At 44.9% G+C, this 19,028-nt stretch overlaps 1 protein-coding gene across 1 annotated transcript; it reads left to right on the forward strand.

The window, feature by feature from the left end:
* Positions 1–15,469: 15,469 nt before the first annotated feature.
* On the forward strand, positions 15,470–18,599 carry LOC121008699 (serine/arginine repetitive matrix protein 2-like). The gene is made up of 6 exons (XM_040441395.1): positions 15,470–15,721; positions 15,784–16,168; positions 16,229–16,518; positions 16,549–17,543; positions 17,924–18,190; positions 18,248–18,599. The coding sequence occupies exons 1-6, from the start codon at positions 15,470–15,472 to the stop codon at positions 18,597–18,599; spliced, it is 2,541 nt and encodes an 846-aa protein (XP_040297329.1).
* The last annotated feature ends 429 nt before the right edge of the window (positions 18,600–19,028 follow it).

Genomic DNA, 19,028 nt, shown 5'->3' on the forward strand with positions numbered 1-19,028 from the left:
GAAAGCCCACGGAAGTACAGAGTGCTTCCATGGGTGTGAACTGTCGGATGCAGATCGCGGACCACATTCAAATGAATGGGTCCAGGTCCGCAGATGACGGACACACGATCGCATATGCCTGTAATTACAGGTAGTCTAGATTATTCTGTATGATGTGAATACAAGTAGTCTAGATATATCTTGTGGCAATGTGAATAGTGATGGGTGCAGTAAAGTCCCGGGGAAGCATGAAAAAGGGGGTTGGTGTGGTTGCACCAGGAGCGTGTCACCAAGGGGCCCGGCCTTGGTGGAGCAAAGGCCCTAGATACAGGTGGCCACTAAGTTAGTTAGCTTAGCTGGCTCCCGCTAGTCCAGGGTGGGCTTTTACTAGGAACAGGCAATGTGTTGGGTGGGTGCCTGTTCCCCGTGCTCCAGTCCAGGATTTTGGAATATGCCCATGTCCAGGGATGCTTTAATCCTGTTGCTGGACTTGGGTGGGGCTCCCAGTTTGGGAAAGGAGCAGGCTGTGTCGAGGCCTGTGGTAGTCGGGACCCTCTAACCCTGTGCATGGGGTAAGCATTGGTGATGTGTTTTGGGGGGCTGGGTGGTAGACCTAGATCCCGATAGAAAGAGAAAGACTGTCTAGTCAGTGGCCAGACGGCTGAGGATTTATGTTTTGGTTGCTGTTTTGTGCTGACCTGCTTGAAAATAAAGCGTCGTTTGGACTTCAATCTGGTGTCCGTAGCGAAGTCTGTGAGAATGACCCCCGGATAAGAGACGATCCCTTACAATCAGTAGGATGTGAATACAAGTAGTCTAGATTAGTGTTGAGCGCGAATATTCAAATCGCAAATTTTTATCTCAAATATCGGCACTTTGAGAATTCGCGAAAATCTAGAATATAGTGCTATATATTTGTAATTGTGAATATTCTAGTTTTTTTTTCCAGCAGTACCCATGATCCCTCCCTGCTTCTCGCGTGTGGGCCAATGAGAAGGCAGAAATGTCTTTGTCTGAGCTCAGCAACATCCCTTTTTCTACAGTTTTTTAAATTCTGAAAGAGAGAGCAGTGACATTGCTGTGCTCTGTGCTTTCCTCTCATTACATTAGATAGTTAGTTAGCTCATATACAGTACAGACCAAAAGTTTGGACACACCTTCTCATTCAAAGAGTTTTCTTTATTTTCATGACTATGAAAATTGTAGATTCACACTGAAGGCATCAAAACTATGAATTAACACATGTGGAATTATATACATAACAAACAAGTGTGAAACAACTGAAAATATGTCATATTCTAGGTTCTTCAAAGTAGCCACCTTTTGCTTTGATTACTGCTTTGCACACTCTTGGCATTCTCTTGATGAGCTTCAAGAGGTAGTCCCCTGAAATGGTCTTCACTTCACAGGTGTGCCCTGTCAGGTGTAATAAGTGGGATTTCTTGCCTTATAAATGGGGTTGGGACCATCAGTTGCGTTGAGGAGAAGTCAGGTGGATACACAGCTGATAGTCCTACTGAATAGACTGTTAGAATTTGTATTATGGCAAGAAAAAAGCAGCTAAGTAAAGAAAAACGAGTGGCCATCATTACTTTAAGAAATGAAGGTCAGTCAGTCAGAGCCGAAAAAATTGGGAAAACTTTGAAAGTAAGGGCTATTTGACCATGAAGGAGAGTGATGGGGTGCTGCGCCAGATGACCTGGCCTCCACAGTCACCGGGACCTGAACCCAATAGAGATGGTTTGGGGTGAGCTGGACCGCAGAGTGAAGGCAAAAGGCCAACAAGTGCTAAGCATCTCTGGGAAACTCCTTCAAGACTGTTTGAAGACCATTTCAGGGGACTACCTCTTGAAGCTCATCAAGAGAAGTGCCAAGAGTGTGCAAAGCAGTAATCAAAGCAAAAGGTGGCTACTTTGAAGAACCTAGAATATGACATATTTTCAGTTGTTTCACACTTGTTTGTTATGTATATAATTCCACATGTGTTAATTCATAGTTTTGATGCCTTCATAATCATGAAAATAAAGAAAACTCTTTGAATGAGAAGGTGTGTCCAAACTTTTGGTCTGTACTGTATATAATACAGATAGTTAGTGGGAGATAGTCAGTGTAGGTTAGATAGTGATATAGTGGAGCTGATAGGTTCCAGTGCAGGGTGTTAGGTAGTGTGATAGGGATTACTGTTTCTCTGCTGTCCATACATACATGCTACAGACATAGTGCTGGGATGTCACAACAATAGTTAGTGCACCAATCAGTAATATCTACTCAGACCTGATAAAATGTGAAGTTGCATGTATTGCGCCAAAATATGCGCATCATTAGTGCCGATTTGCGCAATCGCGAATATATTCTGAATCGCACACAATTCTGTATATTCTATTTCAGAATAGAGCCTGTGTAACACTACCTAATTTATTTTCGCATAATGCTTGTGATCGCATAACGATCATCTTGCAGCGTAATACTTCCGCCGATTGCCCTAAGATCAATCATTGGGCAATCCAAATCTTTTGACATCGTAAAAAATTATCGTTTGCAGGTGGCAGATCGTGGTGTCTAATGGCGATCTGCCGCCAGCAAACCACTATACTGTATTGCATGGAATAGCAGCTGTCTCCTCTGCTAGCGAGCTGGCGATTGCCGGTAGTGAACCCTTCCCGCCCGACAATTGTCTGCCACATCGGGCAGTGTAAAGCGGTTGTGTCACTTCAGCAAACAGCATTTATCATGTAGAGAAAGTGAATACAAGCCACTTACTAATGTATTGTGATTCTCCATGCTGCCTCCTTTGCTGGCTGGATACATTTTGCCATCACATTATACACGGCTCGTTTCTATGGTTACGACCACCCCGCCTGCAATCCATCAGTGGTGGCACATTATAGGAAAAAGTGCCGCCCTATGTGAGCTCCCACGGTCCAGAGAAGCCAGCAGCACTTTTTCCTAAAGTGTGAAGTTCTGAAATTGCAGGGTGGCCGTAACCATGGAAACAAGCCGTGGTTAATGTGATGAAAAATGGCTCCAGCCAGCAAAGAGGCAACATGGACAATCACGATACATTAGTAAGTGCCAGTGGCGTAACTAGAGTTCTATGGAAGTTCGAATTGGGCCCCCCTCCGCGAGCCTCCGTCCGCTATACTATACTATCTCCCCCCCCCCCCCCCCGTCAAGCCCATTCGCGGTCGCACGCTCTGCGACCGCGAACGTTACGTCCCTGGTAAATGCCTTGTCTTAACTTTCTCCACATGATAGGACACTTGCTGAAGTGAGACGACCCTTTAAGGCTGACTGTATTTTACTTGGTTGATTTCCAAGAAAATTTCGAAGGTTGGTTTCACACAAAGCTATTTCGGGAGCACCTTCACTGCAGTGTTTGATCCAGGAATGAGAAGTGGGAGACCTCCGCTTATATTCCCCATACTCTGTGAAGCAAATTCTGGTTTTTGGCTCAAGAAAACTGCATCAAAACTGTGTGTGAATCCATCCTAATACCACAATAATAAAAAAACAGCACCTAAACTTTATTTCTACCACCTCTTTAGGACACGGCTGGTGAATATACACTAACCTGCCGAATGTGTCTTGCATATGTTTGTACGACGCACACCGCGATCTTGAAATCCCAAAGCGAAGGGCACATTCCGATTTCTTGGAAGCCAAACCAGGAGGCAATTGTATATTCCCTTTAGGCCTCCTGCACACGAACGTGTGCGCCCCGTGGTCGTGCTGCACGAACACTGTCCGTGGGGCAGCCACATCGGATTCACTTTAATGAGTCCGCGATACGGACCGTTCCGCAAAAAGATAGGACATGTTCTATCTTTTTTGCGGAACGGAAGTACGGGACGAAACCCCCACGGAAGCACCCTGTAGTGCTTCTGTAGGGTTCTGTTCCGTGCTTCCGTTCCGTACCTTTCCTGGGGCTTCTAATGCATGGGAGACCACTGAACCACCAAGCCTATAAGGCCCCTTTCACACGGGCGAGTAATTCAGCGCGGGGTGCGATGCGGGAGGTGCACTCGAGCGGTGATTTTCACGCATCACTTGTGCGTTGCGTGAAAATCGCAGCATGCTCCTCTTTGTGCGTTTTTCACGTAACGCATGGCCCCATAGAAATGAATGGGGTTGCGTGAAATCGCATGCATCCGCAAGCAAGTGCGGATGCGGTGCGATTTTCACGCAGGGTTGCTAGGAGATGGAGACCCGATCATTATTATTTTCCCTTATAACATGGTTATAAGTGAAATAATAGCATTCTGAATGCAGAGTGCATAGTAAAATAGGGCTGGAGGGGTTAAAAAAATAAATAATAAAAATTTAACTCACCTTAATCCACTTGCTCGCGCTGCCCGGCTTCTCTTCTGTCTTCTTTTTTGCTGTGTGCATGAAAAGGACCTGTGGTGACGTCACTCCGGTCATCACATGGCCCGTCACATGATCTTTTACCATGGTGATGGATCATGTGATGGACCATGTGATGACCGGAGTGACCACGGGTCCTTTTCCTGCACACAGTAAAAAAGAAGACAGAAGAGATTGCCGACTGCGCGAGCAAGTGGATTAAGGTGAGTTTAATTTTTATTTTAAAAAAAATTTAACCCCTCCAGCCCTATTTACTTTGCATCTGTATTCAGAATGCTATTATTTTCCCTTATAACCATGTTATAAGGGAAAATAATACAATCTACAGAACACCGATCCCAAACCCAAACTTCTGTGAAGAAGTTCGGGTTTGGGTACCAAACATGCGCGATTTTTCTCACGCGAGTGCAAAACGGAATACAATGTTTTCCACTTGCGCAGAAAAATCACGCATGTTCCCGCAACGCACCCGCACCTTTTCCCGCAACGCCCGTGTGAAAGAGGCCTAAACATTACCATAGACAGATACATGTTTTTTTTTCTAGGCTTATAAGCTAGCACATACAGGTGAAACTCGAAAAAATTAGAATATCGTGCAAAGTTCATTTATTTCAGTAATGCAACTTAAAAGGTGAAACTAACAGATGAGACTCATTACAGGCAAAGCGAGATATTTCATTCCTTTATTTATTATAATTTGGATGATTATGGCTTACAGCTTATGAAACCCCAAAATCACAATTTTGAGGTCCCCTTTGCTCAGGGGGTATGGATTCATGAGCTGACTGGAGTGTTACATTTTGAGCCTAGAATATTGAAACCTTTTCTCAAAATTCTAATTTTAAGATGCATTAATGCAATTCCTTTTAATTTGCATTACTGAAATAAATGGACTTTTGCACCATATTCAAATTTTTTGAGTTTCACCTGTATTACTGGTGTCTTTCTAATCATATATTGTGCCTGTGAATAAGGGCTCATGCACACGACCATATGTATTTTGCGGTCCCAAAAAACAGATCCGCAAATAATACGGATGACCGTCTGTGTGTATTCCGTATTTTTCGGAACAAGCCGGTCCCCGAATAGAACAGTACTATCCTTGTCCGTAATTTTTTGCGGGACCCATTGAAATGAATGGTCCCGTATATGGTCCGCAAAAAAAACGAACGGACACGTAAAGAAATACGTTGGTGTGCATGAGCCCTAAAGCAGTGATATGTACATTAGCTTTCTGAGCAGATCTCAGTGTGTGAAGCTATAGTACAAAGTGGTCTATGATATGTAGATGCTCGACACAGCTCTGCCCTCGACATGTCTAGCTCTGTCAATCAACGGGAGGGGGGAGTGGGGCAGAGCACAGGGGGTGTTTACAAGGCAGTGCTCAAAGGATTCAGCCCCGCCTCCTGGCGTTCCAACTTCTCATTAATCGTACCGACAAAAAGAAGGGTATAGTTTTAATCAGCATGATGAGCCCTACCAGGCAGTATGTCTGGTTTAATAGGGATGATCCTGCTCTTTAAAGGTTATGTACACCTTTGGAGGGAATTTTTGTTTATAATTGCATTTTACACATTTTTGGCTGAAATCATATTTTCAGTTGGCCTTTATTAAAAAATATTGAACCATTCTGTCACAAAGGGTTAACTGTTTTTCTAGATGTGTGACTGGTACATTCACTTTCACTTTGTGCCCTAATCTAATAACCCTTATCTCTAAATTACTAAGAGGTCGTAAACACTTATTTAAGCCACATTCTTATCAGTAAGATAAGGATTGAGCGTTGATGAGTGTTTATAATGTCAGAGATAAAGAGTCTGTCTGCTCCACAGTTGACGGAAAATACAAAAATCTACAGGCATGTCAGCTCTGTACACAAAAAAGGATTCCATATTTTTTATAAAGATCAATTGAATAAATGATTTTAGCTCAAAATATGTACAATGCAATAATAAAAAAAAATGCCCCCAAAGGTGTACATAGCCTTTAAGGTACAGCAACAAGCAGGGGCATAGCTAAACGCTCGTGGGCCCTGGTGCAAGAGTTCAGCTTGGGCCCCCCCTTTCCTCAGTGCTTTATGGCCAGGGAAGCACGTAGCCTTCATTCTGCTTGAGGCAAAAATTGAATCGGGCCCCCCCCCCCCCCTAATCCCAACCCCTTCCCTCCAGCCAGAGGTGTAACTTGACCAGCAAGCACTTTCTATAACACTGGTGTCGTTCTTATGTGGCACAAGGGTCTTTGGGCCCCCTCAGGCTCCTGGGCCCAGTAGCGACTGCTACCTCTGCACCCCCTATAGCTAAGCCCCAGGCAACAAGGCACGGCTGTGCTGCGTAATGAACCATGTGGCCAATTAGCCCACAGCTGGCTTTCATTTAACTAATGATATAGTCGGTCTTCATTGTTAATAGTGGCACGGCACCTTCATTACCGAGTGGCCATTAACAATGAAGACCGACTAAACAGTGTCGTTAAGGTGGGGAAATAACCAAACACGGGAAAACAAACATAACAAACGTCTAGAGGCCCAAAAAAGCAGGTAGAAAAGGGTCACCTCTGAGCGATCCCTAATACCCTGGGCAAACCCTAAGCAGCAGCGAAAAAGGGAAGAAGGCTACCTGCTTCTTCAAACCAGGAGGAAGCAAGCGTCTCCCTAGAGGCCTAGATAAAATCACACAAAGGGAAATAACGGAGAGGACTTATCTTGAGCAGAGCTGGAGCAGACGATCCACCACAAATCAAGAGCTCCCAGGAAAGAACTATAACCCGCACAGGACACTGGGGGAAGGAGAGATAAATAGCCTCACTAACAATGAAACCCAGTACACCTGAGGGAAGGTGGATCCAGCTCAAACCCAAATCAAAACAAACAGAGAAGTCAGACATGTGCAGCCAGTCTGACAGACCTCTGCACATTCACAGGGCAAGGCGTGACATAGACCTTACATCTACTGAATTATACTGACAGCATTATGGGAGTACAAATCAGTAGATGCAAGCTCACACATAGACACAGCATTATCAATTATTATAATGCAGTGCATATACCGTATTTTTTGCCCTATAAGACGCACCTAGGTTTAAGATGAAGACAGTAAAAAAATATATTTTTCATTAGACCTCAGCAAACCCCCAACGTTAATAAGATCCCAATAAGACCTCATATCAGACCCCCAATCAGACCTCAGTTCAGACGCCAATGTGAATGACCCACAATCAGCCCTCGGATAAGAGCCCCGTACCTCTCATCAGCCCCCATGCCTCAGAGCACATAAGATAAAAATAATCCACTTACCTCTCCTGCTCCGGACACCGCCGCTCCTCACTTCCAGCACTCCTCCTGCTACAGCCAAGGACCAGGAAGCGGTGAGTACAGAGCCTTCACCACTTCCTAATCCTCCAATACTAATAAGCGCTTCCATAACGGAAGCGCTCATTAGAATTCGTCCCATAAGACGCAGGGACATTTCCCCCCCACACTTTTGGGGGGAAAAAATGCATCTTATGGGGTGAAAAATACGGCAAATGTGTTTCACCCAGAAAAAAAACTCACAAACAACAACAAATGTGTTTTTTTCCAATATGGTTTTTAATGCAGTGTTTAACTGCAACTCAACTGTAATAGTCCCCAAATCATGAAAGCTATTGATATGGGATAGAAAACGTTATCCCTGCTTTGTGTATTGGTCAGTGATTTCCATCAGTGATTGTGAGCCAAAACCAGGCGTGGAGCCTCCACAGACATGAGGTATAAGGGAAAATTTCCTCCTGTTCTGTTTTTAAACTGCACCTGGTTTTGGCTCACAATAAGAGCTCGTTCACAAGACTGTGCCGTTTTTTGCGGTTCTCAAATTGCGGATTCGCCAAACACGGATGCCGCCCATGTGCCTTCCGCAATTTGCGGAACGGAAACAGGAGGCAATTATAGAGCTGCCTATTCTTGTCCGCAAAACAGACAAGAAAAAGACATAATCTCGTAATTTTTGCAGGGTCACGGAGCGGAGCAACGGATGCGGACAGCACAATGGAGTGCTGTCCGCATCTTTTGCGAACCCATTAAAAATGAATGGTTCCGTATACGGAACGCAAAAAACGTTTGTGTGAACGAGTCCTAACTGATGGAAATAACCAACCAAATAACTGAAGTGTGAACTTGGCCTTGATGAGCGTTGCGTTTTTCTTATTGTGCTTTTACATTGCCTTTTCCTTTTTTTTTTTACAATCGCTTTTCTTTATTGAGATCTACAAAGGAAGTAGGATGGCGAGCTGGCTGCATAGTTTCCTATTTAAAAGGTTTGGTTTGTGCAAAAAATAATTTTAAAAAATGCATGCACTAAAACACTACAGTATTTGCAAAAGAAATGAAAAATGTAAAAAAAAAAAATAATTATTAAAAAAATAAATAAAAGTAAATAAAAAAACAGACATTTTATTGACAAAATAGATAAAAAGATAATTGATATATGAATACTCACTCTTTTGACACCTTCGTCCTGGATTCTCCTACACTGCAGATACTTTGTTACGAATTGCGATTCTTCTCTACTTTCCATATAATGTACAATCAGTTAAAGGGGTCGGCCACTTTCTGGTTATTGTTGACCAAAGTGTCTATAAGATGATTATATGACACTTACTAATATAGCCTATGTTGAAATTCTGCACCATTTTCTATATTTCATAAGGTACACAACGTCTTTTGTGCTTGTCCATAAAATGGCTGCCGATGGAGGGTCATGTGACGTCTCCAGGCAAATCACCTCCATGTGACGTCTCCTCCATCCGAACACACTGCACCTGCACTAAACAGAACAAGTGCAAATGGTGGGGCAGTGTATCTGAGCGCAGGAGACGTCACATGGAGGTGATTTGCCCGGTCACATGACCCTCCATCGGCAGCCATTTTATGGACAAGCACAAAAGACTTATGAAATATAGAAAATGGTGCAGAATTTCAACATAGGCTATATTAGTAAGTGTCATATAATCATCCTATAGACACTTTGGTCAACAATAACCAGAAAGTGGCCGACCCCTTAATCCAACCTTCTAGAACTTCTCTTCCAGGTTGGGGATATGACTCTTATATAATGATACATCCTGTGCACAGAACCTGATGATCTATATTACATGTCAAAATGAAGTTGGGTAAAGTGCAGCTTGATATTAGGATGCTGATGGTATCGTAGAGCCGGTGGCTGTCCAAGTGGACATCCTTTCTAATTGTCCAAGCGGTCTCTTCCTTGCCCATTCAGTAACCCCCTACTATTTTTAGGGTCTAACACTGTTGGATATTGGAGTGCAGCTACCACCATTTCAACACAGTAAGAATGATCTGAGCGGTCTCCGGGTTACCCCGCTCACACATTCATGACATAACTGTCGAAGCAAATGATTTCATGTAGTATGATCCCGCAGTATCCCCCCCTTCCCTGAACGCATGGCAGGGAATCCCAGCATGCAGCCCTGACCTCGCTATAACCTTGGAAATATCGCCCAAAGGCCGGATTTCAGGATCATTCCCCAGGAACATCTTCAAGGAATAAGTAACCTAACTGAGCGGCTGTGTCCAGAGAGAATAAGGGGCCATTTATCAAATCTGCTAGGCCAGTATTGTGCCATACAAAAACTCACAAAAACCGCCTGTGACATTTGGCGACCATTTTCAACATTTTGTGATCCTCACCGCTTTTAGAAGTGGAGTGAAAAGTAGGTCAGGATTAAAAAGTCACAAAAAGTCGCATCGCCATCACATTGCACTTGTGCCAAATATACTGTTACTGTGCGCCATTTAATGAATTTGGTGCAACCCCACAAAGCAGACTTAAAACTGACACCAAAACCACCGCAAATAAAAAAAACTTCCACCCTAAGGCCTCATGCACACGACCGTTCTTTGCGGACCGCAAAAAACGGAAGCCGCCCATGGAGCGGAACGGGCGGCCTATTGTAGAAATGCCTATTCTTGTCCGCAAAACGAACAGGAATAGGACACGTTATATATTTTTTGCGGGGCCGCAGATTGGAGCAACTCCATGTGCTGTCCGCATCTTTTGCGGCCCCATTGAAGTGAATGGGTCCGCATCCGAGCCGCCAAAACGGCGGCTCGGATGCGGACCCAAACAACGGCCGTGTGCATGAGGCCTAAGTCTGTTAATGTCACTGGTGTCAACAAAATCTCTCACTTCCTTATAGTTTGAAAAAGTTTAGGAAAAAGTCATGTCGCAGGGGCTCTAAATCCCGGGGTTTCTGAATAAAACGAAAGGGAAGGAGTTAAAATAATAAGAGAAGTTATATCGGTTCAAACCCCTTCCACCCCAGCACCATCCATGTGTCCTTCTGGATGGGCTCTGCTTACATGGCTGCAGCGGCGATGTGTCTGTGTAACGTGTCCACTGCAGCCAATCACTGGACTCAGCGGTCATGTGCTGTATACCAGTGATAAGGTGCACAAGTGCTGCAAAGTCAGGGAGGTTTAGAGCGGGCGCAGGAAAAGAGGGGGTTTTGACCCATCATTATAACTTGTTTAACATTTTCACTGCCACTTAGCCATTTTACTGTTGACTCAGACAACGCCTTACACGTTTTTCTACTGCTGTCAGGAGCGGAGTACTTTTTGGCCTATTTCACGCGGGCGTCATGTTTTTCGGCCGGATAAGATGCGTTTTGCACGCGCATGAGAAAAATCGGCATGTTTGGTACCCAAACCCGAACCTCTTCACAGAAGTTCGGGCTTGGGATCGGTGTTCTGTAGATTGTATTATTTCCCCTTATAACATGGTTATAAGGGAAAATAATAGCATTCTGAATACAGAATGCAAAGTACAATAGGGCTGGAGGGGTTAAAAAAAAAAAAAAAAAAAATTTAACTCACCTTAATCCACTTTTTCGCGCAGCCCGGCATCTCTTCTTTCTTCAGGACCTGGTAAAGGACCTTTGATGACATCATGTGACGGACCATGTGATGAGCGCAGTGACGTCACCACAGGTCCTTTTCCTGTACACAGCAAAGAAGAAGACAGAAGAGATGCCGGCTGCGCGAGCAAGTGGATTAAGGTAAGTTAAATTATTTAATTTTTTTAACCCCTCCAGCGCTATTGTACTATGCAACCATGTTATAAGGGAAAATAATAAAGATCGGGTCTCCATCCCAATCGTCTCCTAGCAACCATGCGTGAAAATCGCACCGCATCCGCACTTGCTTGCGATTTTCATGCAGCCCCATTCATTCATGATAAGCCATGGACTCCTATACACCGACCCCAGGTGTGTCCCCATTTCTCAACCCCCTATTTCCCACACGATTTGGCCATACTAATGTATAATTTTAGACCTGCCAATAAAGGTTTTTTGATTTGATTTGATTTGATAGATAGATAGATAGATAATAGATAGATAATAGATAGATAATAGATAGATAGATAATAGATAGATAGATAGATAGATAGATAGATAGATAGATAGATAGATAATAGATAGATAATAGATAGATAGATAGATAGATAGATAGATAGATAGATAGATAATAGATAGATAGATAATAGATAGATAGATAATAGATAATAGATAGATAATAGATAGATAATAGATAGATAGATAGATAGATAGATAATAGACAGATAATAGATAGATAATAGATAGATAGATAGATAGATAGATAGATAGATAGATAGATAGATAGATAATAGACAGAGAATAGATAGATAATAGATAGATAATAGATATGATTAGATAGATAGATAGATAGATAGAAGGATAGATAGATAGATAGATAGATAGATGATAATAGATAGATATAGATAATAGATAGATAGAGAGATAGATAGATATAGATAATAGATAGATAATAGATAATAGATAGATAGAGAGATAGATAGATAATAGATAGATAATAGATAGATAATAGATAGATAGATAATAGATAGATAGATAATAGATAGATAATAGATAGATAGATAGATAGATAGATAGATAATAGATAGATAGATAATAGATAGATAGATAATAGATAATAGATAGATAGATAGATAGATAGATAGATAGATAATAGACAGATAATAGATAGATAATAGATAGATAATAGATAGATAGATAGATAGATAGATAATAGATAGATAGATAATAGATAGATAGATAGATAGATAGATAGATAATAGACAGATAATAGATAGATAATAGATAGATAATAGATAGATAGATAGATAGATAGATAGATAGATAGATAGATAGATAATAGATAGATAGATAAGAGATAATAGATAGATAATAGATAGATAGATAATAGATAATAGATAATAGATAATAGATAGATAATAGATAGATAATAGATAGATGATAGATAGATAGATAGATAGATAATAGATAGATAGATGATAGATAATAGATAGATAATAGATAGATAGATAATAGATAGATAATAGATAATAGATAGATAATAGATAGATAGATAGATAGATAGATAGATAGATAGATGATAGATAGATAGAAGATAGATAATAGACAGATAGATAATAGATAGATAGATAATAGATAATAGATAGATAATAGATAGATAGACTACAGATAGTGTGAATACGGCCTCAGGCACGGATCATAACTAGATCTTTATTACTCTTGTTGTGATTAGTCTCATCTGGGATTCACGAGGCCTATTACAGATTAGATTACAGTCTATCTTGTGTTACTTTTGCTTCTGGCCTACTAGGACCTCCCTGTGAAGGGCACCGTGCACTGAGTTCATCATGTGTTGTTGAGGTCCCGGCTCTGTGATCGGCTCGTGCTCACGGCCGTAAGGGCTTTGCAGTCCGCAAATCGCAGATCCGCAAAACTAGGATACCGGCTGAGAGTCTGCTGCCATTATTTATTTTACACTCCTGCAGAAATGTACTATCCTCGACAGCAGAACGGACAAGAATACAACATCTTCTATTTTTTTTTTTTTGCAGGGTGGCGGAACGGACTTGCGGATACGGACAGCAACTTTTGCAGCCCCATTGAGATGAATGGGTCAGAATCCAATCTGCATGGATCTGCAAAAAAACAAACGGATGCAATGCAGATGTCCCACGGACATCATCTGTATGTTTTGCGGATCCCGATTGTGAGCATGAGCCCCAAATTGCGAGCAGATTTCAGCACTGGAGACGGTGTGGAACAACCTCTATAGATGTGCGAACATAAAAGTCATGTAGTGTCCAGAATGGTGCGGACGAGAGGTACCGCAGCAGCTGCACAATGTATGTTTAGTTTGTAGTGAGCGCTCGGGGGTGACAGCTGCTGTCTAAAGGCAATCTATTATTATTAAGAGAGTGCTGACACTTTTATACGGTGAATGTCTATATGATACGGGTTTTGATATAATCTGTTGATTGTCACCCTTTTTCCATCATACAGATACAGACCCCATCTCTCCTGAATTTAAGGTGGATTGATACGTTTTGTGTTCAGTAAGTTTAATACGTAATGAACAGGAGGCTCCATGATGCAAATGTGAAATACAGATGTAGCAGGGTTAACACACAAACTCTTACCTCATCGCGTTATCTTGAGATAAAAGCCATTGAAAAGCAATTGAAGGTGTTTGCTTAACGCATTCAGTTTGGATAACACGTCTCATAAAACCGGTGTGTTAACTCTACTACATCTGTACTGGGATTTCTAGTTCCACGTAATCTCACTAGCCGGCTTCGAAGTGTTCGCTCTGATCAGACAGCATGCATTTCCGTCCTTCTGTTGCTTCGGTTATCCTGCTATCCAGGCTACACCCACACATTACATGGACCCATTAAAGAGGTCGGTCCATCTAGGACATCGATGCCGTGTCACCAGGATATGCCAATTCTGGGACCCACTCCTATCTCCAAAACAGGGCCCCCCAAATGCCATGCATGCGCGGTGTACTCTCTCCATTCATCACTGTAAGAGTTCTAGCCAAAGGAGCCCGCTCGGCTGTTTATGGAAATCTCATGGCGATGAAAAGTTGGAGGCTACTCTCAGAGGTGGGACCCGCAGCTATCTCACATTGATGGCATTTCCTAGCTATATGCCATCAATGTCCCAAATGGACCGACCCCTTTAAAGTAAGGGTGGGTTCACACTATCGTTAGGGATTCCGATATGGCTTTCTATTGTAACATGGTTATAACGGAATGCCCAGACAGAATGCAAAACGGAAGGACGGATCTGTTCTTCTGCCCATAGACTTGCATTATGACGGAATGCAAAACGGAAGCCTTTTAAAAAGGCATTCCATTTGCTTTCCGTCCTAATATAAGTCTATGGGAAAGCATAACAGATCCGTCTGGGTCCCGGTATGCAAGACGGAAAAGGAAGTCTTTGTTTTCCGTCTTGCATAACAGGACGGTGACGGATCCGTTTTGATTCCCTTAGACTTCTATTAGGACGGAAAGCAAACGGAATGCCTTTTTTAAAAAGGCTTCCGTTTTGCATTCCGTCATAATGCAAGTCTATGGGCAGAAGAACGGATCCGTCATTCCGTTTTATGGATTCCGTTATATTCCGTTATAACCATAACGAAAGCCCTAACGCTAGTGTGAACCCACCCTGAAGTGTGTCATTCACACATCAGCTTATTGTCAGCACTTTGGTCCTTTTTCTGTCCAAGAACCTTTCATTGAAATGAATGGGTTCGGAAAATAAGCAGACACGCTCGGACACCAGATGCGCCAGCGTTCTGCAGACTGCTGTATAGGAGGAGATGCTTGTCCACATGTAGATATTGGAAACTTGTCAGCCCACGGAAATATTTGTATTTCTACATCTTTAGCACAGAAACAGTTAATGGATGGGATGTGCTCAAAGTATCGCAATCAGAGCATTATAATCCTTCATCAGGGTCAGAAGCAACTGCTCCCCTCAGCGCTCTCCTCCCTCATGCTCCTCTCTCCACCTCCCCTCTCTACTCCTCACTGCTGGACATTTATTTTGAGCCCAAGGAGCAGGGGACACCTCGCCAAATTTGGTAAAAGACAGAGGCCTGTGATTGACAGCGGCTCCTTGAGACAGGAGCTGGTGCTGAGACAGCTCCATCTGTCTCAGAATCATTCACAGGGACGGGGTCAGGGGCAACACAGAGAGAGGGGGAGGACGGGCCTGGTGTCACTACAACATGCTCCCTTCACACTCTGAGAGAACAGGGGGCTCCAGACAACAAGACTCTGATCATCGAGATAAATCTCACCTTGTTATCTCATCACTTGCACATTACAAGAGCCATAGTGAGAGAGCAAACAAGCTGAGCCGTAGGAAGATAGCGAAGAAGCTGAGCCGTAGGAAGATAGCGAAGAAGCTGAGCCGTAGGAAGAGAGCGAACAAGCTGAGCCGTAGGAAGAGAGCGAACAAGCTGAGCCGTAGGAAGAGAGCGAACAAGCTGAGCCGTAGGAGAGAGCGAACAAGCTGAGCCGTAGGAAGATATCGAACAAGCTGAGCCGTAGGAAGAGAGCGAACAAGCTGAGCCGTAGGAAGAGAGCGAACAAGCTGAGCCGTAGGAAGAGAGCGAACAAGCTGAGCCGTAGGAAGAGAGCGAACAAGCTGAGCCGTAGGAAGAGAGCGAACAAGCTGAGCCGTAGGAAGAGAGCGAACAAGCTGAGCCGTAGGAAGAGAGCGAACAAGCTGAGCCGTAGGAAGAGAGCGAACAAGCTGTGCCGTAGTGAGAGAGCGAATAAGCTGAGCCGTAGGAAGAGAGCGAACAAGCTGAGCCGTAGGAAGAGATCGAAGAAGCTGAGCCGTAGGAAGAGAGCGAACAAGCTGAGCCGTAGGAAGAGAGCGAACAAGCTGAGCCGTAGGAAGAGAGCGAACAAGCTGAGCCGTAGGAAGAGAGCGAACAAGCTGAGGGCCGTAGGACGATATCGAACAAGCTGAGCCGTAGAAGAGAGCGAACAAGCTGAGCCTAGGAAGAGAGCGAACAAGCTGAGCCGTAGGAAGAGAGCGAACAAGCTGAGCCATAGTGAGAGAGCGAACAAGCTGAGCCGTAGGAAGAGAGCGAACAAGCTGAGCCGTAGGAAGAGAGCGAACAAGCTGAGCCGTAGGAAGAGAGCGAACAAGCTGAGCCGTAGGAAGAGAGCGAACAAGCTGAGCCGTAGTGAGAGAGCGAACAAGCTGAGCCGTAGGAAGAGAGCGAACAAGCTGAGCCGTAGGAAGAGATCGAAGAAGCTGAGCGTAGGAAGAGAGCGAACAAGCTGAGCGTAGGAAGAGAGCGAACAAGCTGAGCCTAGGAAGAGAGCGAACAAGCTGAGCCGTAGGAAGAGAGCGAACAAGCTGAGCCGTAGGAAGAGAGCGAACAAGCTGAGCCGTAGGAAGAGAGCGAACAAGCTGAGCCGTAGGAAGAGAGCGAACAAGCTGAGCCGTAGGAAGAGAGCGAACAAGCTTAGCCGTAGGAAGATAGCGAACAAGCTGAGCCGTAGGAAGATAGCGAACAAGCTGAGCCGTAGGAAGATAGCGAACAAGCTGATCCGTAGTGAGAGAGCGAACAAGCTGAGCCGTAGTGAGAGAGCGAACAAGCTGAGCCGTAGTGAGAGAGCAAACAAGCTGAGCCGTAGAGAGACAGCGAACAAGCTGAGCCGTAGGAAGAGAGCGGACAAGCTGAGCCGTAGGAAGAGAGCGAACAAGCTGAGCCGTAGGAAGAGAGCGAACAAGCTGAGCCGTAGGAAGAGAGCGAACAAGCTGAGCCATAGTGAGAGAGCGAACAAGCTGAGCCGTAGGAAGAGAGCGAACAAGCTGAGCCGTAGGAAGAGAGCGAACAAGCTGAGCCGTAGGAAGAGAGCGAACAAGCTGAGCCATAGTGATAGAGCGAACAAGCTGAGCCGTAGGGAGAGAGCGAAGAAGCTGAGCCGTAGGGAGAGAGCGAACAAGCTGAGCCGTAGTGATAGAGCGAACAAGCTGAGCCGTAGGAAGAGAGCGAACAAGCTGAGCCGTAGGAAGAGAGCGAACAAGCTGAGCCGTAGGAAGAGAGCGAACAAGCTGATCCGTAGGAAGAGAGTGAACAAGCTGAGCCGTAGGAAGATAGCGAACAAGCTGAGCCGTAGGAAGAGAGCGAACAAGCTGAGCCGTAGGAAGAGAGCGAACAAGCTGAGCCGTAGGAAAAGAGCGAACAAGCTGAGCCGTAGGAAGAGAGCGAACAAGCTGAGCCGTAGGAAGAGAGCGAACAAACTGAGCCGTAGTGAGAGAGCGAACAAGCCTGAGCCGTAGGAAGAGAGCGAACAAGCTGAGCCGTAGGAAGAGAGCGAAGAAGCTGAGCCGTAGGAAGAGAGCGAACAAGCTGAGCCGTAGTGAGAGAGCGAACAAGCTGAGCCATAGGGAAGAGAGCGAACAAGCTGAGCCGTAGGAAGAGAGCGAACAAGCTGAGCCTAGGAAGAGAGCGAACAAGCTGAGCCGTAGGAAGAGAGCGACAAGCTGAGCCGTAGTGAGAGAGCGAACAAGCTGAGCCGTAGGAAGATAGCGAACAAGCTGAGCCCGTAGAAGAGAGCGAACAAGCTGAGCGTAGGAAAAGAGTGAACAAGCTGAGCCGTAGGAAGAGAGCGAACAAGCTTGAGCCATAGTGATAGAGCGAACAAGCTGAGCGTAGGGAGAGAGCGAACAAGCTGAGCCGTAGGGAGAGAGCGAACAAGCTGAGCCGTAGGGATAGAGCGAACAAGCTGAGCCGTAGGAAGAGAGCGAACAAGCTGAGCCGTAGGAAGAGAGCGAACAAGCTGAGCCGTAGGAAGAGAGCGAACAAGCTGAGCCGTAGGAAGAGAGCGAACAAGCTGAGCCGTAGGAAAAGAGTGAACAAGCTGAGCCGTAGGAAGAGAGCGAAGAAGCTGAGCCGTAGGAAAGAGAGCGAACAAGCTGAGCCGTAGTGAGAGAGCGAACAAGCGAGCCATAGGAAGAGAGCGAACAAGCTGAGCCGTAGGAAGAGAGCGAACAAGCTGAGCCGTAGGAAGAGAGCGAACAAGCTGAGCCATAGGAAGAGAGCGAACAAGCTGAGCCGTAGGAAGAGAGCGAACAAGCTGAGCCGTAGTGAGAGAGCGAACAAGCTGAGCCGTAGGAAGAGAGCGAACAAGCTGAGCCGTAGGAAGAGAGCGAACAAGCTGAGCCGTAGGAAGAGAGCGAACAAGCTGAGCCGTAGTGAAGATGCGAACAAGCTGAGCTGTAGTGAGAGAGCGAACAAGCTGAGCTGTAGGAAGAGAACGAACAAGCTGAGCCGTAGTGAGAGAGCGAACAAGCTGAGCCGTAGGAAGAGAGCGAAACAAGCTGAGCCGTAGGAAGAGATAGCGAACAAGCTGAGCCGTAGGGAGAGAGCGAACAAGCTGAGCCGTAGTGAGAGAGCGAACAAGCTGAGCTGTAGTGAGAGAGCGAACAAGCTGAGCCGTAGGAAGAGAGCGAACAAGCTGACTTTCACACTAGCGTTCGGGGCTCCCGCTTGTGAGCTCCGTTTGAAGGCTCTCACAAGCGGCCCCGACGGATCCGTCCAGCCCTAATGCATTCTGAGTGGACGCCAGGGATCCCCGCGCAGAATGCACAGTCTGGCACACCGTTTGTCCTCCGCTCCGCACAGCAGGCGGACACCTGAACGCTGCTTGCAGCGTTCGGGTGTCCGCCTGGCCGTGCGGAGGCAAACGGATCCGTCCAGACTTACAATGTAAGTCAATGGGGACGGATCCGTTTGAAGTTGACACAATATGGCTCAATTT

The sequence above is a fragment of the Bufo bufo genome, chromosome 7, assembly GCF_905171765.1.
Source record: "Bufo bufo chromosome 7, aBufBuf1.1, whole genome shotgun sequence".
NCBI classification, from domain to species: domain Eukaryota; kingdom Metazoa; phylum Chordata; class Amphibia; order Anura; family Bufonidae; genus Bufo; species Bufo bufo.

Coding starts and splice junctions, on each gene's coding strand:
- LOC121008699 (XM_040441395.1), top strand. CDS start 15,470: ATGCTCCCTTCACACTCTGAGAGAACAGGGGGCTCCAGACAACAAGAC. Junction 16,169..16,228: donor GAGAGCGAACAAGCTGAGCC/GTAGGAAGAGAG, acceptor GCTGAGCCGTAG/AAGAGAGCGAACAAGCTGAG. Junction 16,519..16,548: donor AGAGATCGAAGAAGCTGAGC/GTAGGAAGAGAG, acceptor AGCTGAGCGTAG/GAAGAGAGCGAACAAGCTGA.